General features: G+C 43.6%; 1 protein-coding gene across 1 annotated transcript in view; it reads right to left on the bottom strand.

Annotated features, from left to right (window-relative positions):
* RANBP3 (RAN binding protein 3) overlaps nt 1–18,536 on the bottom strand; it is a 184,507-nt gene that overhangs the window by 19,898 nt on the left and 146,073 nt on the right. Inside the window, exons 13-15 of the mRNA XM_065422006.1 lie at nt 17,778–17,887; nt 15,778–15,898; nt 11,674–11,816 (exon numbers count right to left, since the gene is read on the bottom strand). Of these exons, the coding sequence (XP_065278078.1) occupies nt 11,674–11,816; nt 15,778–15,898; nt 17,778–17,887 (374 nt within the window). The remainder of the gene's footprint in view (nt 1–11,673; nt 11,817–15,777; nt 15,899–17,777; nt 17,888–18,536) is intronic.

Genomic DNA, 18,536 nt, shown 5'->3' on the forward strand with positions numbered 1-18,536 from the left:
CCTAGGCAATTTATTCCAGTGCTTAACCACTCGGACAGTTAGGAAGTTTTTCCTAATGTCCAACCTAAACCGCCCTTGCTGCAATTTAAGCCCATTGCTTCTTGTCCTATCCTCAGAGGTTAAGAAGAACAATTTTTCTCCCTTCTCCTTGTAACAACCTTTAAAACTGTTATGTTGCCTCTCAGTCTTCTCTTCTGCAGACTAAACAAACCCAATTTTTTCGATCTTCCCTCACAGGTCATGTTTTCTAGACCTTTAATCATTTTTGTTGCTTTTCTCTGGACTTTCTCCAATTTGTCCACATCTTTCCTGAAATGTGGAGCCCAGAACTGGACACAATACTCCAGTTGAGGCCTAATCAGTGCGGAGTAGAGAGAAAGAATTACTTCTCATGTCTTGCTTACAATACCTATGCTAATACATCCCAGAATGAGGTTTCCTTTTTTTGCAACAGTGTTACATTGTTGACTCTTATTTAGTTTGTGATTTACTATGACCCCCCAGAACCCTTTCCGCAGTACTCCTTCCTAGGCAGTCATTTCCCATTTTGTATATGTGCAACTGATTGTTCTTTCTTAAGTGGAGTACTTTGCATTTGTCCTTATTGAATTTCATCCTATTTATGCACCCCCCTTATAGTAGCTCCATCTAGGTTGTATTTCCCCAGTTTGTTTATGAGAAGGTCATACAAGACAGTCTCAAAAGCCTTACTAAAGTCAAGATATACCACATCTACTGCTTCCCCCGTATCCACAAGGTTTGTTACCCTGTCAAAAAAAGCTATCAGGTTGGTTTGACACGATTTGTTCTTGACAAATCCATGCTGACTTATTTATCACATTATCTTCTAGGTGTTTGCAAACTGATTGCTTAATTATTTGCTCCATTATCTTTCCGGGTACAGAAGTTAAGCTGACTGGTCTGTAATTCCTCGGGTTGTCCTTATTTCCCTTTTTATAGATGGTGTGACAAAGTTCCTCTTCTATCTTGGTGGGTCCTGCGCTTATTGGCGGATTTTCTTGCCTCAGAGATTCACCATGTGGGTTGGGGAACAGCCCAGAGATCTTCCCCTCTGGAAGAACCCACAGTCCAGGTCAATTGGGAGGTTTGGGGGGAACCCGGGCCCGCCCTCTACTCCGGGTTCCAGTCCAGGGCCCTGTGGACTGCAGCTGTCTATAGTGCCTCCTGTAACAGCTGCATGACAGCTACAACTCCCTGGGCTACTTCCCCATAGCCTCCTCCAAACACCTTCCTTATTCTCACCACAGGACCTTCCTCCTGGTGTCTGATAACGCTTGTGCTCCTCAGTCCTCCAGCAGCACACCCTCTCACTCTCAGCTCCTTGCGCCTCTTGCTCCCAGCTCCTCACACTCGCACCACAAACTGAAGTGAGCTCCTTTTAAAACCCAGGTGCCCTGATTAGCTTGCGTTAATTGATTCTAGCAGCTTCTTCTTAATTGGCTCCAGGTGTCCTAATTAGCCTGCCTGCCTTAACTGGTTCTAGCAGGTTCCTCATTACTCTAGTGCAGCCCCTTCTCTGGTCACTCAGGGAACAGAAAACTACTCATCCAGTGACAAGTATATTTGCCCTCTACCAGACTCCTGTACCCCACTGGTCTGGGTCTGTCACATATCCCTCCCCCCTGCTCAACGCCAAGGGGTTGGGCAGCTTGGGACGCCAGACAGTGCACACGTGACAAGCCATCGGCGTTGCCATGACGGCTGCCTGCTCTGTGTTGCACATGGAACTGGAAAGGTTGGAGGGATAAGAACCATCTGGTCACCCTTGTGTTCTTCTCCTTGTTCCGCTGCATCCATTGAAGAGGGGCATGGTCGGTCACGAGGACAAATCTGCGCCCGAGCAGGTAGTAGCGCAATGTTTCCATGGCCCATTTTACAGCGAGGCATTCTCTCTCCACCACTGCATAATTTGCCCTCTACCAGACTCCTGTACCCCACTGTTCTGGGTCTGTCACAATGGGCACTATATTTGCTCTTTTCCAGTCTTCTGGAATATCTCCCATCAAAGGTAATTGCTAATGGCTCAGATATCTCCTCAGTCAGTTCCTTGAGTATTCTAGGATGCATTTCATCAGACCCTGATGATCTGAAGACATCTAACTTGTCTAAGTAATTTTTGACTTGTTCTTTCCCTATTTTAGACTCTGATCTGACCTCATTTTCACTGGCATTCACTATTTTAGACGTCCAATCGCCACCAACCTTCTTGGTGAAAACCGAAACAAAGAAGTCATTAAGCACCTCTGCCATTCCCACATTTTCTGTTATTGTCTTTCCCGCCTCATTGAGTAACGGGCCTACTCTGTCCTTGGTCTTCCTCTTGCTTCTAATGTATTTGTAGAATGTTTTCTTATTTCCTTTTATGTCCCTAGCTAGTTTGATCTCGTTTTCTGCCTTGGCTTTTCTAATTTTGTCCCTACATACTTGTGTTAATTTGCTCCTTCAGATGGAAAGCTCTTACCTATATTGAGTCAAGAATCACACCAGTGGACATAATCTTTTGTGACAGCATGAGAAGAGACTCTTCTTCATTCATGAGAAGTTGTAGGGTTCTGAACAAAGAACGAGTGACCCAAATGGCTTTCTGTAATTCTTCTTTGGAGGGAGCCTTCAGAAGAAAATCATCTATGTAATGAAAGATGGAAATTTCCTGTCTTCTCAGGTGTGCTGCTACTGGAGCCAGGCATTTGGTAAAGACTCTGGGTGCTGTAGAAAGGCCAAAGGGTAGGAATCTTTACTGGAAACGGTCTGAACCAACAGAAAAAAACAGATATTTTCGATGCAAGGGTCTTATTGAAATATGAGTCTTTGAGATCAAGAGCAACGAAACAATCCAAAGTGGACAGGAAAGATGAAGATCGTAGCCGTGCATATCTGCAGAGAGATATAACTGATGCCACAGATCTTGGTGCAGTGTCAGAAATGTCAAATGATGCCCTAAAGCAGGGGTAGTCAATAGGCAGATCGCAGGTCAAATCTGGACCACCTGACTTTTTTGAGCGGACCGCAAAATCTTTTTATTTACTTATCATTATTGTTACTGCAGTGTGAAAAAATGTTTCTCTGGAGTCGGGACCTTGACTATACCTTGATCAAGAAATTTGAATCTTGAAAAAAAATAATTGACTACCCCTGACCTAACAGCATGTTTTGCCGCATTCTGGCTGATCTTTATGAGAACTACTGTTAGTCTTCTCTGATTTTCTGGGACATTCTTGATTAAGACTGATTTCTTCTTCCACAAGTGAAATTGGTATTTGGCCATTACTGCTTGACAATTGGCCACATGCATGTTTAAAGAAGCTGACAAAATAATTTTCTTCCTACAGAGTCCAACTTTTTTCCTTCTTCATCACAAGGAGTTGAGTGCTGAAGACCTGACTTGGATCTTTGAACGGATGCTGCTACCACAAGAGAATTAGGTTGAGGGTGCACATGAAAACAGGAGAATCTTTCCTGTGGGACCTGATATAGTTTATCAGCCTTTTTAAAAATTGATTCACATGAAGATGTATGGGACAAGAGAAATTTCGCTGGTTACCAGAGACCTCGCAATATAGGCAATGAAATCTTACTCTTTGCAGTAGAACCCAAAATATCAAAAATTGGATGTGTGGCTTCTTCCAACGCTACGGATGATAATTTTAAAGTTAATGCCATTCTACCCACTAGCTCATTAAATTGAGTTACGTTCTCAGAAGGAGACAATGCTGTAGCTACACCTCCATTTTCATCAGAAGATGAGCCACTGTCCAGCTCCATATTTTACTGCTGAAATTCTTGTAGGGCAGATGTTCTCTGATGCTTCTCCTCAAATAATGTCTCCTGTGGGCAAGATTGGGAACATTCTCTCGGTGTCAGATCTGGACCCTTCAGTTCTGGTAAAAGATGTATTGGCACGGAAGATTCTTGCTTCCTGGAGTGATAATAGTAAGTAGGGGGTTGGCCAATATGAGCAAGGAACCCAAGGCGGTACAGGCCAATGCTGCAAGTCATCCCAATCCTATCTAACATCTCTTGTTTGGGACACAGGGAGCCAAGGAGGGAAATTCTGATCTGAAAATGGTCAGGTCGTAGGCATACTTGTGGGAACAGGCTCTACATCTTATAGCGAATTCGATTCCGCACCCAATACTGACGCTGCAGGTGAAACGACTGCAGTAAGAATCTGGGTCATGCAGAATGGTGACAAATCTTTTAACTTTCCAGTTGGAGTCATTGGTGGTGGAATAGGTCCTGGAGATTCTCCATGTCTGTTGTCCCATCTATTTATCACAAGAATCCTGAGAAATGGTTGGATCTGTTAGTAGATGTGGGTCCGAGTGAATCCACACCATGACATTAGTGTGCTGCTGAGCTGATGTGTGCAAATCCAATGATCTTTCCTTTTGATCTGTACCTCTAGAATGATCTATAGGTCTACTGTCTTTTGGTCTTGGATCCATATGTGAACAATCTGATGAACTACCAGAGATATATTTTAATTTAGCTTCCATTTGCCTCTGAACTGAGGTAGCCAGTATAAGTTACTCGGACCCTTACAATGACTGTCTGAAACTGGTTCCACAGAACAATGTATTAATTTTGGAGCTGGATCCGAAAGCTTAGGAATAGTCCAATCTGAGAATTTGGAACTGGAGCTTGGTGTCAAGATGGAAGCTTTCGTTGTTGCAATTTCATTGGATCTGGATGTAGTCTGAGCTGATTCAGGCTGCCTCTCCTTATTTTCAGATCCTTTAGAGTTCTCAGATCCCAGAGGCTTGACAGAAAGGCCTCTTATAATAAAAGGGCCTGAAGTCTATTGTGTGTCTCTTTCAGACCTGAGGTGTGAAAGTGCTACAGATAGCTCAACGTGCTGGGGAATGGTTCTCCCCCAAACACTTTAGACACCAAACTTGTGCATCAGATGCAGGGAAGACTACTGGGCAAGATGGGCACCACTTAAACCCTTGTTTCTTCACGCTGGGATCGGCCATACCAAACAATAAAATTATTCCTTACAACTATGGTCTAGTCTAAATCTAGCCTAATTTATCCTAAAACTAACTAGCCAGAGACTACTATCTTTAAAAACTATTAACAGATAAAGGCACTATCTACCAGTGGATCTGAGATCTTGTGGGTCATGTCCTGTTGCTGCTGTAGTTGGAAGGAACTGAAGCAGCAACGGTGCGATGTCCCCTCATGCCCTCAAAACGTGCTCAAGCACTAAACAGGGAGGTTAGGGGAGCATGCACGCCTAACAGGCACTGCTACTAGAAGGTCTACCGTCCTGCTGCACCGGTCAGCACAAGTCCCCAAAGTGCGAATATGCAAAAGACACTCAAAGGAGAATTTTAATGATCATTTCAATGAATTTATGAGGTACAGAAGCAAGTTTCACTGGTCTGTAATTGCCTGGAGCACCCTTGTGCCTTTCTTAAATAAAGGTACAACATTTGCTACCCTCTAAAACTCTAATATAGCAGCTCATTTTAATGAGCGATTGTATATTTTTGCTAGCAATTCAGACACTTTGTTCCTCCTTCAGAGCTCTTGTGGATATATCAGCATGAATGCATATAAACAGCAGTTTTCAGAAAACTACTCACCCCCTTGTTTCACTAATAAGCCAGATACCTTGTTTTTTCCAAAAGTATGCTCTGATTATGGGGCAAGGAAACGAAAACAGAGTACAAAATGTTCTGTCCCAACAGCTTTTGGAACGCTTAAATCTAATCTGTAATGCTTGAAAGACATAGCAATTTCTAGACTGTAAATATAGCTTCTTTCATCTTCCACAGCCACAAAACCCAGCATCAGTGTCCCTGGAAAGGACTTCTTCTCATTAACCACTATCTCACAGGGATTCTTTCATGCCCTGATGAACTTGAACTATCTGCCTCAGTTCCTATGACACTGGGTCCCCATACACTGGCAGTCACTCTCTAGAGAGCAAGTGTAAAGTTAAGCCCCAGAACCTAGCTCTGTGCATAAGGGCATTAAGTCCAATGACACTTTCCATTCTATAGGAACTTTGATAAATACAATTTATGTACTCAAAGTGCCCCAAGCCATAGTATTTGCTTGGCTTGTACCTTCCTCCATCAATCACTGGAAATGACCAGCTTTGGCCTGACACGGCATTTACAGTAAGGGCAGTCATGAATCACATTTCAGGATTCCAAGGTCTACTCTTTGGACAATCTTGCTTAGCAAAGCAGCCTTACAATGCACAGGACTTCAGTCAAACAAGTATGCTTTTACCTCTTTCCTCCCCTCCCATAAATAATGCCTTTGACAATGAAAAGGGCTGTCAGTGTCCTTTTTATGGAGGAAAGGGGAGAGAGGATAGCAATTTAAGAAAAGGAAAAGTTACTCACTTCTGCAGTAACTGTAGTTCTTCGAGATGTATCCACTATGGGGGCTTCACTTCAGGTGTGTGAGCGCCCCAAGCACCTTCGATCAGAGATTTTTGTTAGTAGCGTCTGCACATGTATCTGATGCATCCTTGTGCTGTGCACTGAGGCTACATAGGGCTGCATGGGCAATCCACCCTCAGTTCCTTCTCTAATGCAAAGTCTCTCAGAGGGAATGTGAAAGCAGAGGGGATGGAGGGTAGAGGAGCACCCATAGGGAAGCATCTCAAAGAACTACAGTTATTGCATGGGGTGAGCAACTTCTTCTTTGAGTAGTGTCCCCATGGGTGCTCCACTTCAGGTGACTCCCAAGCAGTGTCCTCCTAGGGATGAGAGAGCTTCAGATTTGGGTCCAGAACTGAAAACAACTGCATTGCCAACTGCTACTTTGGTTCTGGAGGCATGGGCAAAGGCAAAGTGCTTACGGAAGGTATATATTGAAGACCATGCAGCGGCTCTACAGATCTCAGTTACTGGAACATATTTAAGTAATGCCATAGATGTTGACTGCAACCTTGTAGAGTGGGCTATCACCTGAGAAGGAGGTTGAATGCTGGCCACTCCAAAATATGCAATAATACACTCCAAGATCCATCTTGATAGCCTCTGAGTGGAGACTGTGGATCCTGTCAATCTGTCTGCAATGGAAACAAATGGACTAGGAAACCTCCAAAATGATTTAGTTCTATCTAGATAGATGGCCAATGCTCGTCTGACATATAAGGTATGGACGGAAGCCTCCTGTCTGCAATTATGTGGTTTTTTGGGAGTTTGGGGAATGGTAAATGAATGGTCAGAATAAGATGAAACTTGGGTGACACCTTAGGTAGTAAGTTAGCGTGTGAACATAACAAAACTTTGTCCTTTCAGAAAACCATGCAAGGAGGGTCTGCCATTAAGTCCCCAACTTCTGACTCTTTGGGTCATGTGATAGCCACCAAAAAGGCAATCTTCAGACACAAATTCAGTAAGAAGCAGGTTGCCATTAGTTCAAAGGGAGGTCTTGTGAGACATGTAAGAGCTATCCTAAACTGGAGTGAAGACTTTCACTTAAGGGAAAAGGTTCTTCAATCCTTTGATGAACCTTATATTTGTTGGGTGAGCAAGCACTGAAAACCCTTCCACTGGGGAAATGAAAGGCTGCTATGGCAACCAAGTAAACCTCGACCAAGTTAGATGATAATCCTGTTTTCTTTAGTTGCAGCAGGTAACCAAGATAACCGAGACTGAGGAACAGTCAGGTGCGAGTCTTTGAAGTTCACACCAATGGCTAAATCTTTTCCACTTTTGAAGGTAAGTATTTCAGGTAGATTCTTTCCTACTGTTTAATAACACCTGCTGTACCTCTGCAGAACAGGTAGAGACTAACCCCGCAAACCATCAAGGAGCTACAACTTGAGGCAGAGAACTCTTAGGTTGGGATGAAGTAACTGTCTTGGGAGATGAGATAAGGGATGATCGGAAGCTTGATTGCTGGAGAGGGGGACAGGTGAAACAGGTAAGGATACTACTATGCTTGTCCTGCTGGATTTTGTTCACCACCTTCAGTATCAGATGTGTTGGGGGGAAAACACACAGAACAGTCCCTTCATCTCAGGCAGGAGGAAGGCATCCCTCAGGGAACTATGGCCTAGACCCCGTCGTGAACAGAACATACAAAACTTTCTGTTGATGGAGGTGGTGAAGAGGTCCACTTCTGGAAATCCCCAAGTTTGAAATATGCCCTGGAGGGTAAAAGAGTCCAACTCTTATTCGTAGTCCTGGGAAAAGCATCTGCTAAAAGCATTGGCCCAGTATTTTGAATACCGAAGAAGTAAACTGCCGAAATATGTATTTGATGGATTATATACCAGTTCTGTAGCTTTATTACTTCGAGGCACAGAGAGGGGATCTTGCTCCTCCTTGACAGAAAACATGCAGGCCACACTGTCAGTCATGACCCTGATTAACTTGTCCCTGATGAGAGGCAGAAAGTGAAGGCAGGCATTACTGACCAGTCTGAGTTCCAACAAGTTGATGTGGAGACTGCTTTCTTGAGATGACCATTTGCCCTGGATTGTATGAGTGTTGAGATGTGCTCCCCATCCCAACAGAGATGCGTCTGTTGTTACAGTGACCATTGATATTGGTCAGAGGAAGGGAACTCCTGCATCTATGTTGTGATAATCTTTCTACCAGTCTAGGGAATCTTTCACCTGGTGGGGAACCGAAACCTGTTTGTTTAAGTTGTGTCTGGATTGCTCTGAGCTACCCCTGGAAGCAACAAAGGCATCATCTTGAATGATCTGTTATCACAGTGCAAGCTGCCATGTGTCCTAGGACCTGAAGGCAGTTTCTCACTGAGGTTTGAAGGCTCTCTTGAATAGTCCAGACAAGATCTGACAGTGTTATCAATCTGTCCATGGGAAGGTAGGTCCTGGCTACCAACAAATCCAAGGATGCGACATGAACTGTATTTTCTGTACAGGGGTCAACATGGATTTCTTGACATTGAGCCAGAGACCTAGTTTCATGAACAGAAAAAGGGCCTTCTGCGTGGCTCCCAGCACTTCTTCATAAAACTGACCCTTGAACAGTCATTGTCAAGGTACAGGAACACTATAATTGCCTCAATTACCATTAGAACCTTTGAAAACACACTTGGCACCAAGGAGAGTCTGAAAGGGACCACCTGGTATTGAAAATGATCCTGACCTATAACAATATCTTCTGTGAGATGGGTGTCTCACTATATGGAAATATGAGGCTTGTAGGTTGAGGGCGAAAAGCCAATCCCTTGAATTTAATGAAGGAATTCTAGCTCCCAGAGTCACCATCCTGAACTCCGGAGACTTTACAAATTTGTTTAGGAGCCTTAAATCTAAAATTGGTCTCCATCCTCTGTTTTTCTTTGGTACAAGGAAGTACCTTGAGTGGAAAACTTTTCCCTTGTGTAGAGAAGGGACAGGCTTTATCACTCCTAAATGAAGAAATTAGTTTATTTTCGGTCTCAGCAAGAGCTTGTAAGAGGGGTCCCTGAAGATGGAAGGGGGTGGAAAGGAGGGAGGGAAGTAAAGTGAATGGTGTCGCCTGATGTTACAATCTCCAAGACTCAAGTCTGTAGTAATCTGTTTCCATACATGCTGAAAATGGGAAAGTCAGTCTCCAAAACGGGAGGGGGGGGGGGGAATGTTGCAGCTAGTGAACTAAAGAATGGGGAGGATTTGAGCCCTCAACCAAATTGTCAAAATTGATGTCTCAATGACTACCCTTGTTGCGTACTTGGGACAGATAGATCTTCCTCTGGAACCTGTTTTTTTTCCGGGGGGTGGGGAGGGGAGAGAGGTAAAAGGGGGAGGGTTCAGTGGGTCTTTGGAACCCAGAGAATTGGATCAGACAGGATATCTGGGAGGTTTGTGATCTACCAGATTTTCTTTTGTTCATCGGTGAGTAAATTCCCAGAGATCAGAAAGTGGCCCTGGAGTCTTACAAAGTGTGCAGGGATTTTTCTGTTTTCTCTGAAAACATCTTCAGACCATCAAAAGGGAGGTCCTCTATAATGCTCTACACCTATCTAGGGAACCTGAACAGTTGGAGCCAGGATGATCTACACCTAACTATTGCTGTAGAGACAGAATAGACCCCAGTGTATGCCAGATTTAGGGATGTTTTAAGGGATGTCTTGGCAAGCAACTGTCCCTCGGCAATGATGGCCTGAAATTGCTCTCTTTGCTCCAGTGGAAGGTGCTCAATAAGAACAATAAATCTGGTATAGTAATTATATTTTGCTGTGATTTGGTAATTAGTGATCTGGAATTGTAGAATAACAGATGAGTAGGACTTTAGTCCAAAAAGGTCCAGGCACTTCTGGTCTTTATCATACACTGTCAACCTCGTGTGGTGTTGTTTTCCCTGCTCAGTCCCTGCATCAACCACCAGAGAATTAGGTGGGGAGTGGGAGAATAAACACTTGGAGTTGTTGGTAAGAACATAATACCCATTTCATGAGGTCCTGGATTTGCTGGAAATCGTCACCACAGACAGTGGTGGAGACATTACTGCTGCATCTGGTGATGATGATGAGTAGATGGTAGTTTGAGGGGTAGCATCTTTATATGCCCTGACCTCCTGCTCCTCAAACATCTTCTACTGCTGAGGAATGGGCTGTAGTGGAGGAGGTTGTGTCCCTATAGTTCCAGACGGTGGGGCTCAATGCCTTTAACAACTGTTGTTGGTATGCTGCCCAGGATGACCACTGTGGGAGACCATACAGGAGAGGAGGTAGCAACCAAGGTTGTTTGTAGAGGTAGATGGTAGCAGAGATTTAGAGCACTCCAAGGTGGGCATTGATGGAGTCAGATACTTAGGCTTCTATGATGCTGAGGAACCCTTTGGGGGAGATACCAGGTTGGCGCCAGGTCCAATGGTACTGGTTTGGAGAAGTGTCTCTCCTTGCCATCTTTATTGTGGCTAGACAGTACAAAAGCACTCTCTGAGCCATGTTTGTTCTTGGAAAAGCACCAGGATTTTCCTGCTCCGCTGATATCTCTACAGTATTGGGTTGAGAGGTTGAAGTTTCTGAGACCCTTGACCTACAGGGAGACCAACATCTTTTTGGAGCAGGCTCCTTCTGAAGGGAGTCAGAGCTCCTCTTCCTGGGATCTTTTGAGGTGGTCTCTGAAGTCTTCCCATTTCTGGGGGACTGCTGAGCCAAGGCCGAAGGGGAGTTGGGATCTGCCCAGAGACTGCTGTACCGGGGGAGAGGGGGGGCGGGTTCTCCTGACCTGGCTCTGGAGTGGGGCAAAGGAAATGCTCCATCATTAGTAGCCTCAACTTAATCTAAGTGGGGCAGTGTTTGAACCCTGGCAAGCTGGGAATGCCCTCCCAAGGAAAGTGAGCCTCCCCAGAGGGAGGAGAGAGGGAAAAAAACCTATCCTCTCAACTATTAAATTAAGCTAATCTAACCAACAAACTAGGAAAGCGCTAAACTAAACTAGCAAGTATAAGAAAAAAACTTTAGCCAAGGCACACTCAATGTGGACATGTTAAAGCGCCATCGCAGGCCGAGGCAGTCAAGAAGGAACTGAGGGTGGTTTGCCTATCAATGCAAGGCACAAGGAAACATAAGGGTGCATGTGTGGGCTGAATGGACACTGCTAATGAAAATCTCTGATTGAAGGCGCACACACAGCTAAAGTGGAGCAACCATACGAACAATACTCGAAGAACAACTCTTTTTGGAAGGAAAATTAGAGAGTAAACAAAGAACACTCACCGATATCAGAAAAACTTTGACTCCCTGGTCCTCTGTATCCATGGCTGTGATACGGATACTCTTTTCACTGGCTTTGTCAATCTGCATCTGAGCCCAGAGCTTGGTGTTCAGGATTAACCTGAGACTCCCCTGAGTCCGCATTACTAGAACCAACGTACAAAGTAAATTAGCAGGAAACACTGGACATTTGGACATCGCAGAAGACTCCAAGTAAGAACCCTATTGTCACTTTCAGAACGTATATTTTTTAAAAGGAGAGTCCTGTTTATATACAACTTTCATGTCTCTTCAAGACAAGTAGCAAAGGGGAAAAACACTGAGACAGCATAACTAGAAGAATCAGACCTGGGTAGCTTCATTACATTGCTGAAAGAATGTATAGGGGCTAGAGACGGCACCAGAGTCAGCTCCAAAGTCTCTATTTATATATTACAGACTAGAGATAGAAAACTCCAGCTTCCAGAAAGCATAGGATCATTCCCTAGCATATATTTACTAATCTTTAAAGACTGTGTATTTATCAATGCATAAGACATGGTGAGGGATTTATAAAATCTTTATATTGTATTCACTGCCAAAGAATCAGAGGGGTAGCCGTGTTAGTCTGTATCCATGCATCTGAAGAAGTGGGTTTTTTACCCAAGAAAGCTTATGCCCAAATAAATCTGTTAGTCTTTAAAAGTGCCACCGGACTCCTCATCGTTTTTACTGCCAAAGAACTTTGTTAATGCAGTAAAAGTTATCTAGCAATGCCTTGTGTCTTTCTAGAACGTGAACAGTGGCTAAATTAAAACCTCTTAAAATCAGGAGAGAGCTAAGGTGATGTCTCCCACACCACATCTCTATACAGCTGTAATTCCATCACTCTACCCCTTGTAGCTGGCAATAGGTATTGGGGCCAAACCTGACCCATCCCTAACAAAATCTGCCACTTATGTGTTGTGCTGGGTGGGTCCAACCCAATTCTGTACCATCAAGGCTTCTGATGTACTTGTTGCCCCCTCACTGTGCTAGAGGGAGCTGTATTGATCCAGGCATTAGTTGCAGCAAATTGCCAGAGCTCACCCTGCCAACTGAGCGGTGCAGCTGCAGTTAGAGGAATCAAGGCAATCTAATTTCTGGGCTCTGCTATGCAGGAGGTCCAAGTATAGGATCATGATCACAATGGCCCTTCTTGATTCTAAAAATGTATGAAGGAGTCAAATATCTATAAGGTTTGGGAGCTGCTGGAACGGCTACCACTGTCCCCTCCAGAGGCAGACATTTCACTAGGTATGTCGAGAAGCTAGGGGAACATAAGAGTGCTTCATCTCCTTCTGACACTTCCTTGAATATTCACAGTGCCTATCAGAACCCCACATGCACACTGGTATTCACACCCCCTCCCTGTCCTCTGCAGCACTACCGTTCTTGGGAATTCTAACAATCTCGTGCTCCACCTCAGAGCTCCATAAGGCTCAGTGAGGGATAGCTGAAGGGGACAAGGGTGAACAGCTGTTAATATCTGGCAAGTCTGAGGTTTATCTTGAGTAAGTAAAGTGGTCAAATGTAGGTCAGGCTTAGTTAGTTCCTCTTCACTAAGCCTAACCTAAATTTGATATTTATCCTAGTCAAGACAAGGCCTAAGAGTTCCCACCTCCCACCATTACTTTTCCCTCTCCTTTGCATACTCAAGAAGAACACAGTCTCATGAGCTCTGACAGGGACAAGCTGGGGCATTGTTTGAATAGGACAGGGTTAAAGTTGTGGAGTGGAGGGTTGTGGTGTAGTTTTTCCAAGGTTTAAGTTTAGCCACCCTTCGGGGTGACTGGGTGAAATTTAATGGGCTGTGATATACAGGAGATCAAACTAGATGACCTAATAGCCCCTTTTGGACTTACTCTGTGACTCTATTCAAGTTCTGGAAGGGTACAAGGCAGTGCTTGGCAACCTTCAGCCTGTGCTAACAACATTTGTTGGCAACGAATTCCCTTTAAAAAAAGAAAGAAAAGGGTAGTAGTGAGAAGGGCATGACTGATGGGCATCCGTTGGGGTGGTTTCTTGGGCACACCTTGCTACCAACTCATCTATCAGCTCTGCCCTTCTCAGTGGCCTCTTCATACTCTTCGTCAGACTGGAGGGCCACAGGGAGGAGGGAAAAAGGTCCAATCTGATCAAGTAATCTCAGGATGGTGAAGATTAGTGCCATAGTTTGAGCCACAGACGGGTGCAAAAAAGTTATAAAAATTGGAAAATTGTATTAATCAGTCTCATTCCCCCACTCCAGGTGTTGTATCTCAGGATCCACTTAACTAAGTTACCCAAATTTGCACAGCTAATTGCTACTCCATGGCCCAATGAGGCACAACAATTTTCAAAACAATATGACTACAACTGTAGATTTTAGAGCACTTCTATTTATTTTTCAATCGTTAAACAAGCAGCTCTGCTCAACCTAGTCACTAATGCACCTTTATTATATCAAGGAAGAGAATGTACACTATTTATGACTTAATCCACAGTTAGCTGTTTAAGAAACAGCCACAGCCTAATGCACAGATGTCAACAACTTTAAGCAGCTACATTATACATCCCCATTTTTTGGTTATGCGGCTGCATAAACCAAAAAAAATGGCAGCACCTACCAGAGATGTCTTGATTTCTTAAACCATGGTGCCTATTGTCATATAGTATATTTAATTTCCTATTCAGCTATTTACGTTGCAATGCCATGGAAGCAGGAATGATATTTTCTACCCTAAATCAAGCTGTACATTTAGTTTAAACATTAGCAACCATAGGGAAACCTGGGAGAAGGCTGATATTAGGAGACAAAGTTATAGAGACGTGTTTTTCTATAGGTGTAAATATGTGGTTAGGTGGTTAGATATACAGGATATAAGAACTTCTAGCCACCAATCTTCCAGTTGCTGAAGACTGCTTGATTTTAAAGGACAAACATTCAACAGAAATAACTATGTTCTTTATGCTTTTAGGAATGTGTTACCTGCAGGAGGATAACCAGCAGCTTGGTGATCACTGCACCAAATCTGCAAAGAGATCCCCTCTTCGCTTTAGGAAATCTACACTAAATCTGTCCAAAATTCAGGATTTCTGTCTTGTAAGCAAACTGGAAATTCCCAAAAATATTTGTTTCAGAAACACCAACACACGATGTTTCAGAAATGCAATTTGCTCCCTGGAACCAGCAGACAGTGAGTGTAACTGTATGCTGTGTTATAGACACGTCAGTCCCTAGATAATAAAGAGACACGGTGGATGCGGGAATATCTTTTATTGGACCAACTTCTGTTGGTGAGAGAAGCTACACACATGGTCTCACTGAGTCAAACTGACATTCTTGACATTCTCAATTTCACTCAGCAGCTGCCAGGGCTCCCAGGATCTGCACCTCTGGGCAACCCTGCCAGGCAGGCTGCCCAGGGCTGGTGACCCCAAGGCTTCCTGGCCTGCTTGGCACCCCAGGGAGCCACCTGGCCCAGGAGTCTGAAGCCCTGGGGTAGTCCACATGGCTGGGCTGCCCTAGAGATACAGACCTTGGGAGCCAATCCCAGGACTTCGAGGCTCCCAGTTTGGGCTTCTGCAGCAGTAAGCCTGGATGTCCCGAGAGTCCTCAGGGCTTTCTGGTACCTAGGCTCCACAGCAGGAAGTCTGGAAAGCCAGGTATGGCAGGGCTGTCCCAGAGCCACAGACCCTAGTAGCCTGGAGTCCTCTGGAGGCAGACTGCATGGCGCGGCTGCCGCAAAGCCATGGATCCAAGAAACCTGCGGTCTTCAGTCCTGGGGCAGACTGCATGGTGGAGCTCCACAGCAGGTAAGCTGAGAGGGTTCCATCAAACCCAACTGCTTTGCAGAGAAGTTTCATGTTCAATGAACTGATATTTTCAGACAAGCTCTAATCTACACATTAAAGTGTAACAGAAGGGCCATCCTGGGAGACTGACATGAACTTCAAATTAAAAAAAAAAAAAAAAAAAAAAGTCAGTAAAACTGCTATATTTAGAAACAGTAACCCAAAGTGGATGCCCCCAACTACCAAGGAAACATTTTGTGGTAATAACACAGAATATCATCCCAATAATTCACTTCCCACAGCTCATCTTACCTAGTCGAGATTGTAACGTTCCATCATCTGTTGATGCCATGTCATTGAGTCTCAGAAGTCCTCTACCTCTTTCCACCCAAGACTGAGAGTTCTTATCAAACACAAACAACTTGCATTGTATCTGCAAAAAAAAAAAAAAAGGAGAGATGCCTCCTTGCTGAAGTTCCTTAATGTAATGGTTGACTATAATTACAGAATACATCATGATTACTGAACCAAAAATCTCCCAATCTACATTTCAATAGATTTCAAAAGTATTTGCTACAGTGAAATTTCAGGCTTCTAAAATGTGCTGGACTGATACCCTGAAAACTAAAGTCTTATATTCTCTCTGGCAACTAAAGCCCTCAAAATATACTGTGACGTTGAACTCCATATGATTTTATGAAAATATGCTAATGAGTGTGAATGTAATGTAACTGGAATATGCTTCATGCAAAGGGTCTCTTGTAAGGTATCATTACAAAGCTTATAATCTACTGAGTGTGGTCATCCTATTTGTATAAATGTATCATTCTTGTATCTGAAACTAGAAATATGAAATATAACTCTGAGGTCCGATTGCAATTATACAAAGTGTGGGCCATTAATGATGGTTTGGAATCTTGATGGCTCCCATCAACTAGGACAATTGGTTGTAAATGGCTTTGTTTACTTGCAAGCCTTTCTGTGAGTCAGGCCAGGAAGAATGAAGGCTCGGGGTCTCACAGGCCAAGTGACCATGTCACCTGGTACTGAAAACTATCTTAAACCTGGTGCTTTTCCATTTAGGAGGAGTGGGGACCCAAAGACACAAAAGATTCCCGCCTTGTGCCAAAGCCATATAAGGGGGGTGGAACAGAACAAAGGGGGTTCCAGTCATGAGAAATACCCTAGTTACCACCTGAGCTGGAGCTAACAAGAACTGTACCGGGGAAAGGATTAGACCCAGACTAGGAAGGAGTCCAGTCTGTGAAAGAAGCTTATTGGAACATCCCTGGGGGTGAAATTTCATCTGTAATCAGTTTCTTAATGTATTAGGCTTAGACTTGCGTATTTTGTTTTATTTTGCTTGGTAACTTACTTTGTTTTGTCTGTTATTACATGGAACTACTTAAATCCTACTTTTTAAATTTAATAAAATCACTTTTGCTTATTAATTAACCCAGAGTAAGTAATTAATACCCCGGGAAGCAAACAGCAGTGCATATCTCTCTATCAGTGTTATAGAGGCGGACAATTTATGAGTTTGAACTGTATAAGCTTTATACAGAGTAAAACGGATTTATTTGGGGTTTGGATCCCATTGGGAGTTGGGTGTCTGGGTGCTAGAGACAGGAGCACTTCTTAAGCTGTTTTCAGTTAAGTCTGCAGCTTTGGGGCACATGGTTCAGACCCTGGGTCTGTGTTGGGGCAGACTGGTGTGTCTGGCTCGACAAGGCAGGGTTCTGGAGGCCCAAACTGGCAGAGAAAACAGGCGCAAGGTAGTCTCAGAACATCACGTGACAGTCCCAAGGGGTGTTCTGTGACCGAACCCGTCACATATACTATGTTGCATCTTTTTAAATTATGTATTTAATTATTTTAAATGTATACATGCCATGGACTGTGTCTGATTAGGAAAGGCAAGTTGAAGAGCAAGAGTACCTTGCTCTTAGAACATAAGGTGGTGTAGTTTGTGGTTGTTCTTAGATCCTGCGGGAGGTTCATTCCACAGTCTCAGATAGGGAAACAGCACTGATTTGCGAAGGACTCTTTATTTTGATTATCTGAATCCTGAAATCTAACCATAGTTCATTAAATTGTGTCCTGTTTAAGATAAAGAGCCGTAACAATTTCAACAAAAACACCTGCCTCAGTTATAGAACATAGGAAAGCATATAGGATGGTTCCATGAAGCTGAGTTGCAAGAACTTGAATGGGAAGTTAATAGTGGGAAGCAATCATCATAGAATGATGAAGCTGGATGATCATATGAATCCCAACAAGACTGAAGCTCAACTGTGTGACCAATTTCTTACCTGTAACACATTGCTCTCTGCTTCTTCCCCAGTGATCACCTCTACCTTCTCCAGTAAACACTTCTTTGCTGTTGCTTTAGTATAGGCTGCTGCAGACTCTGCCAGTGATTCTGAAATATTATTAGCTGAACAACATTTTTCAAGTTTATTTTGGGCACTAGTCACATAAATTCACATCATACAGATGGACAGCCATGGGCACCTACACAGAGCCTGCCATTTACTTGAATACGCTACCAGTTAATATGCTTTTCCTCTGGAGCATGACTGTCTTGTGCAACTGTCATCCTGCCAGGTTCTCAGTGGCCAGCCAATTGTGCTTTTATCAGGATCTAGAAATGGATATGAAGTCTGAAGAAAGCAGTTTTGTCTGTCTTTTCAGGAACGGTTCCTCTTCTTTTCTTAAAACCATAATCAAGAGGGGAAAAAATTCCCAAACACAGATACTGGTAACTCTGAAAATCTGGTCCATAAATTATCTGAGTCTCTCTAAGAAGAGGATTTTGCAAAATCTGTGCAAAACAGATACTTATGCTCACCTCTACAGGTGTAATGTTAATGTCTCCACTGCTACACGTAATACGGGCATGCCTGCATTTGAAAATGCAGCCCTTTATTTTATAGTCTCTGACTGGCTGTTCACTGGCAACTAAAACTGGAGAATTCCTATAACTCCCACATAACCTCTATTTTTCATAAAAAACCTACTCCCTCACAGGGTCAAAGCAAACCCCTAATTTCAGTAAATTGTTTTGGCTT

Source organism: Emys orbicularis, chromosome 24 (assembly GCF_028017835.1).
Source record: "Emys orbicularis isolate rEmyOrb1 chromosome 24, rEmyOrb1.hap1, whole genome shotgun sequence".
NCBI classification, from domain to species: domain Eukaryota; kingdom Metazoa; phylum Chordata; order Testudines; family Emydidae; genus Emys; species Emys orbicularis.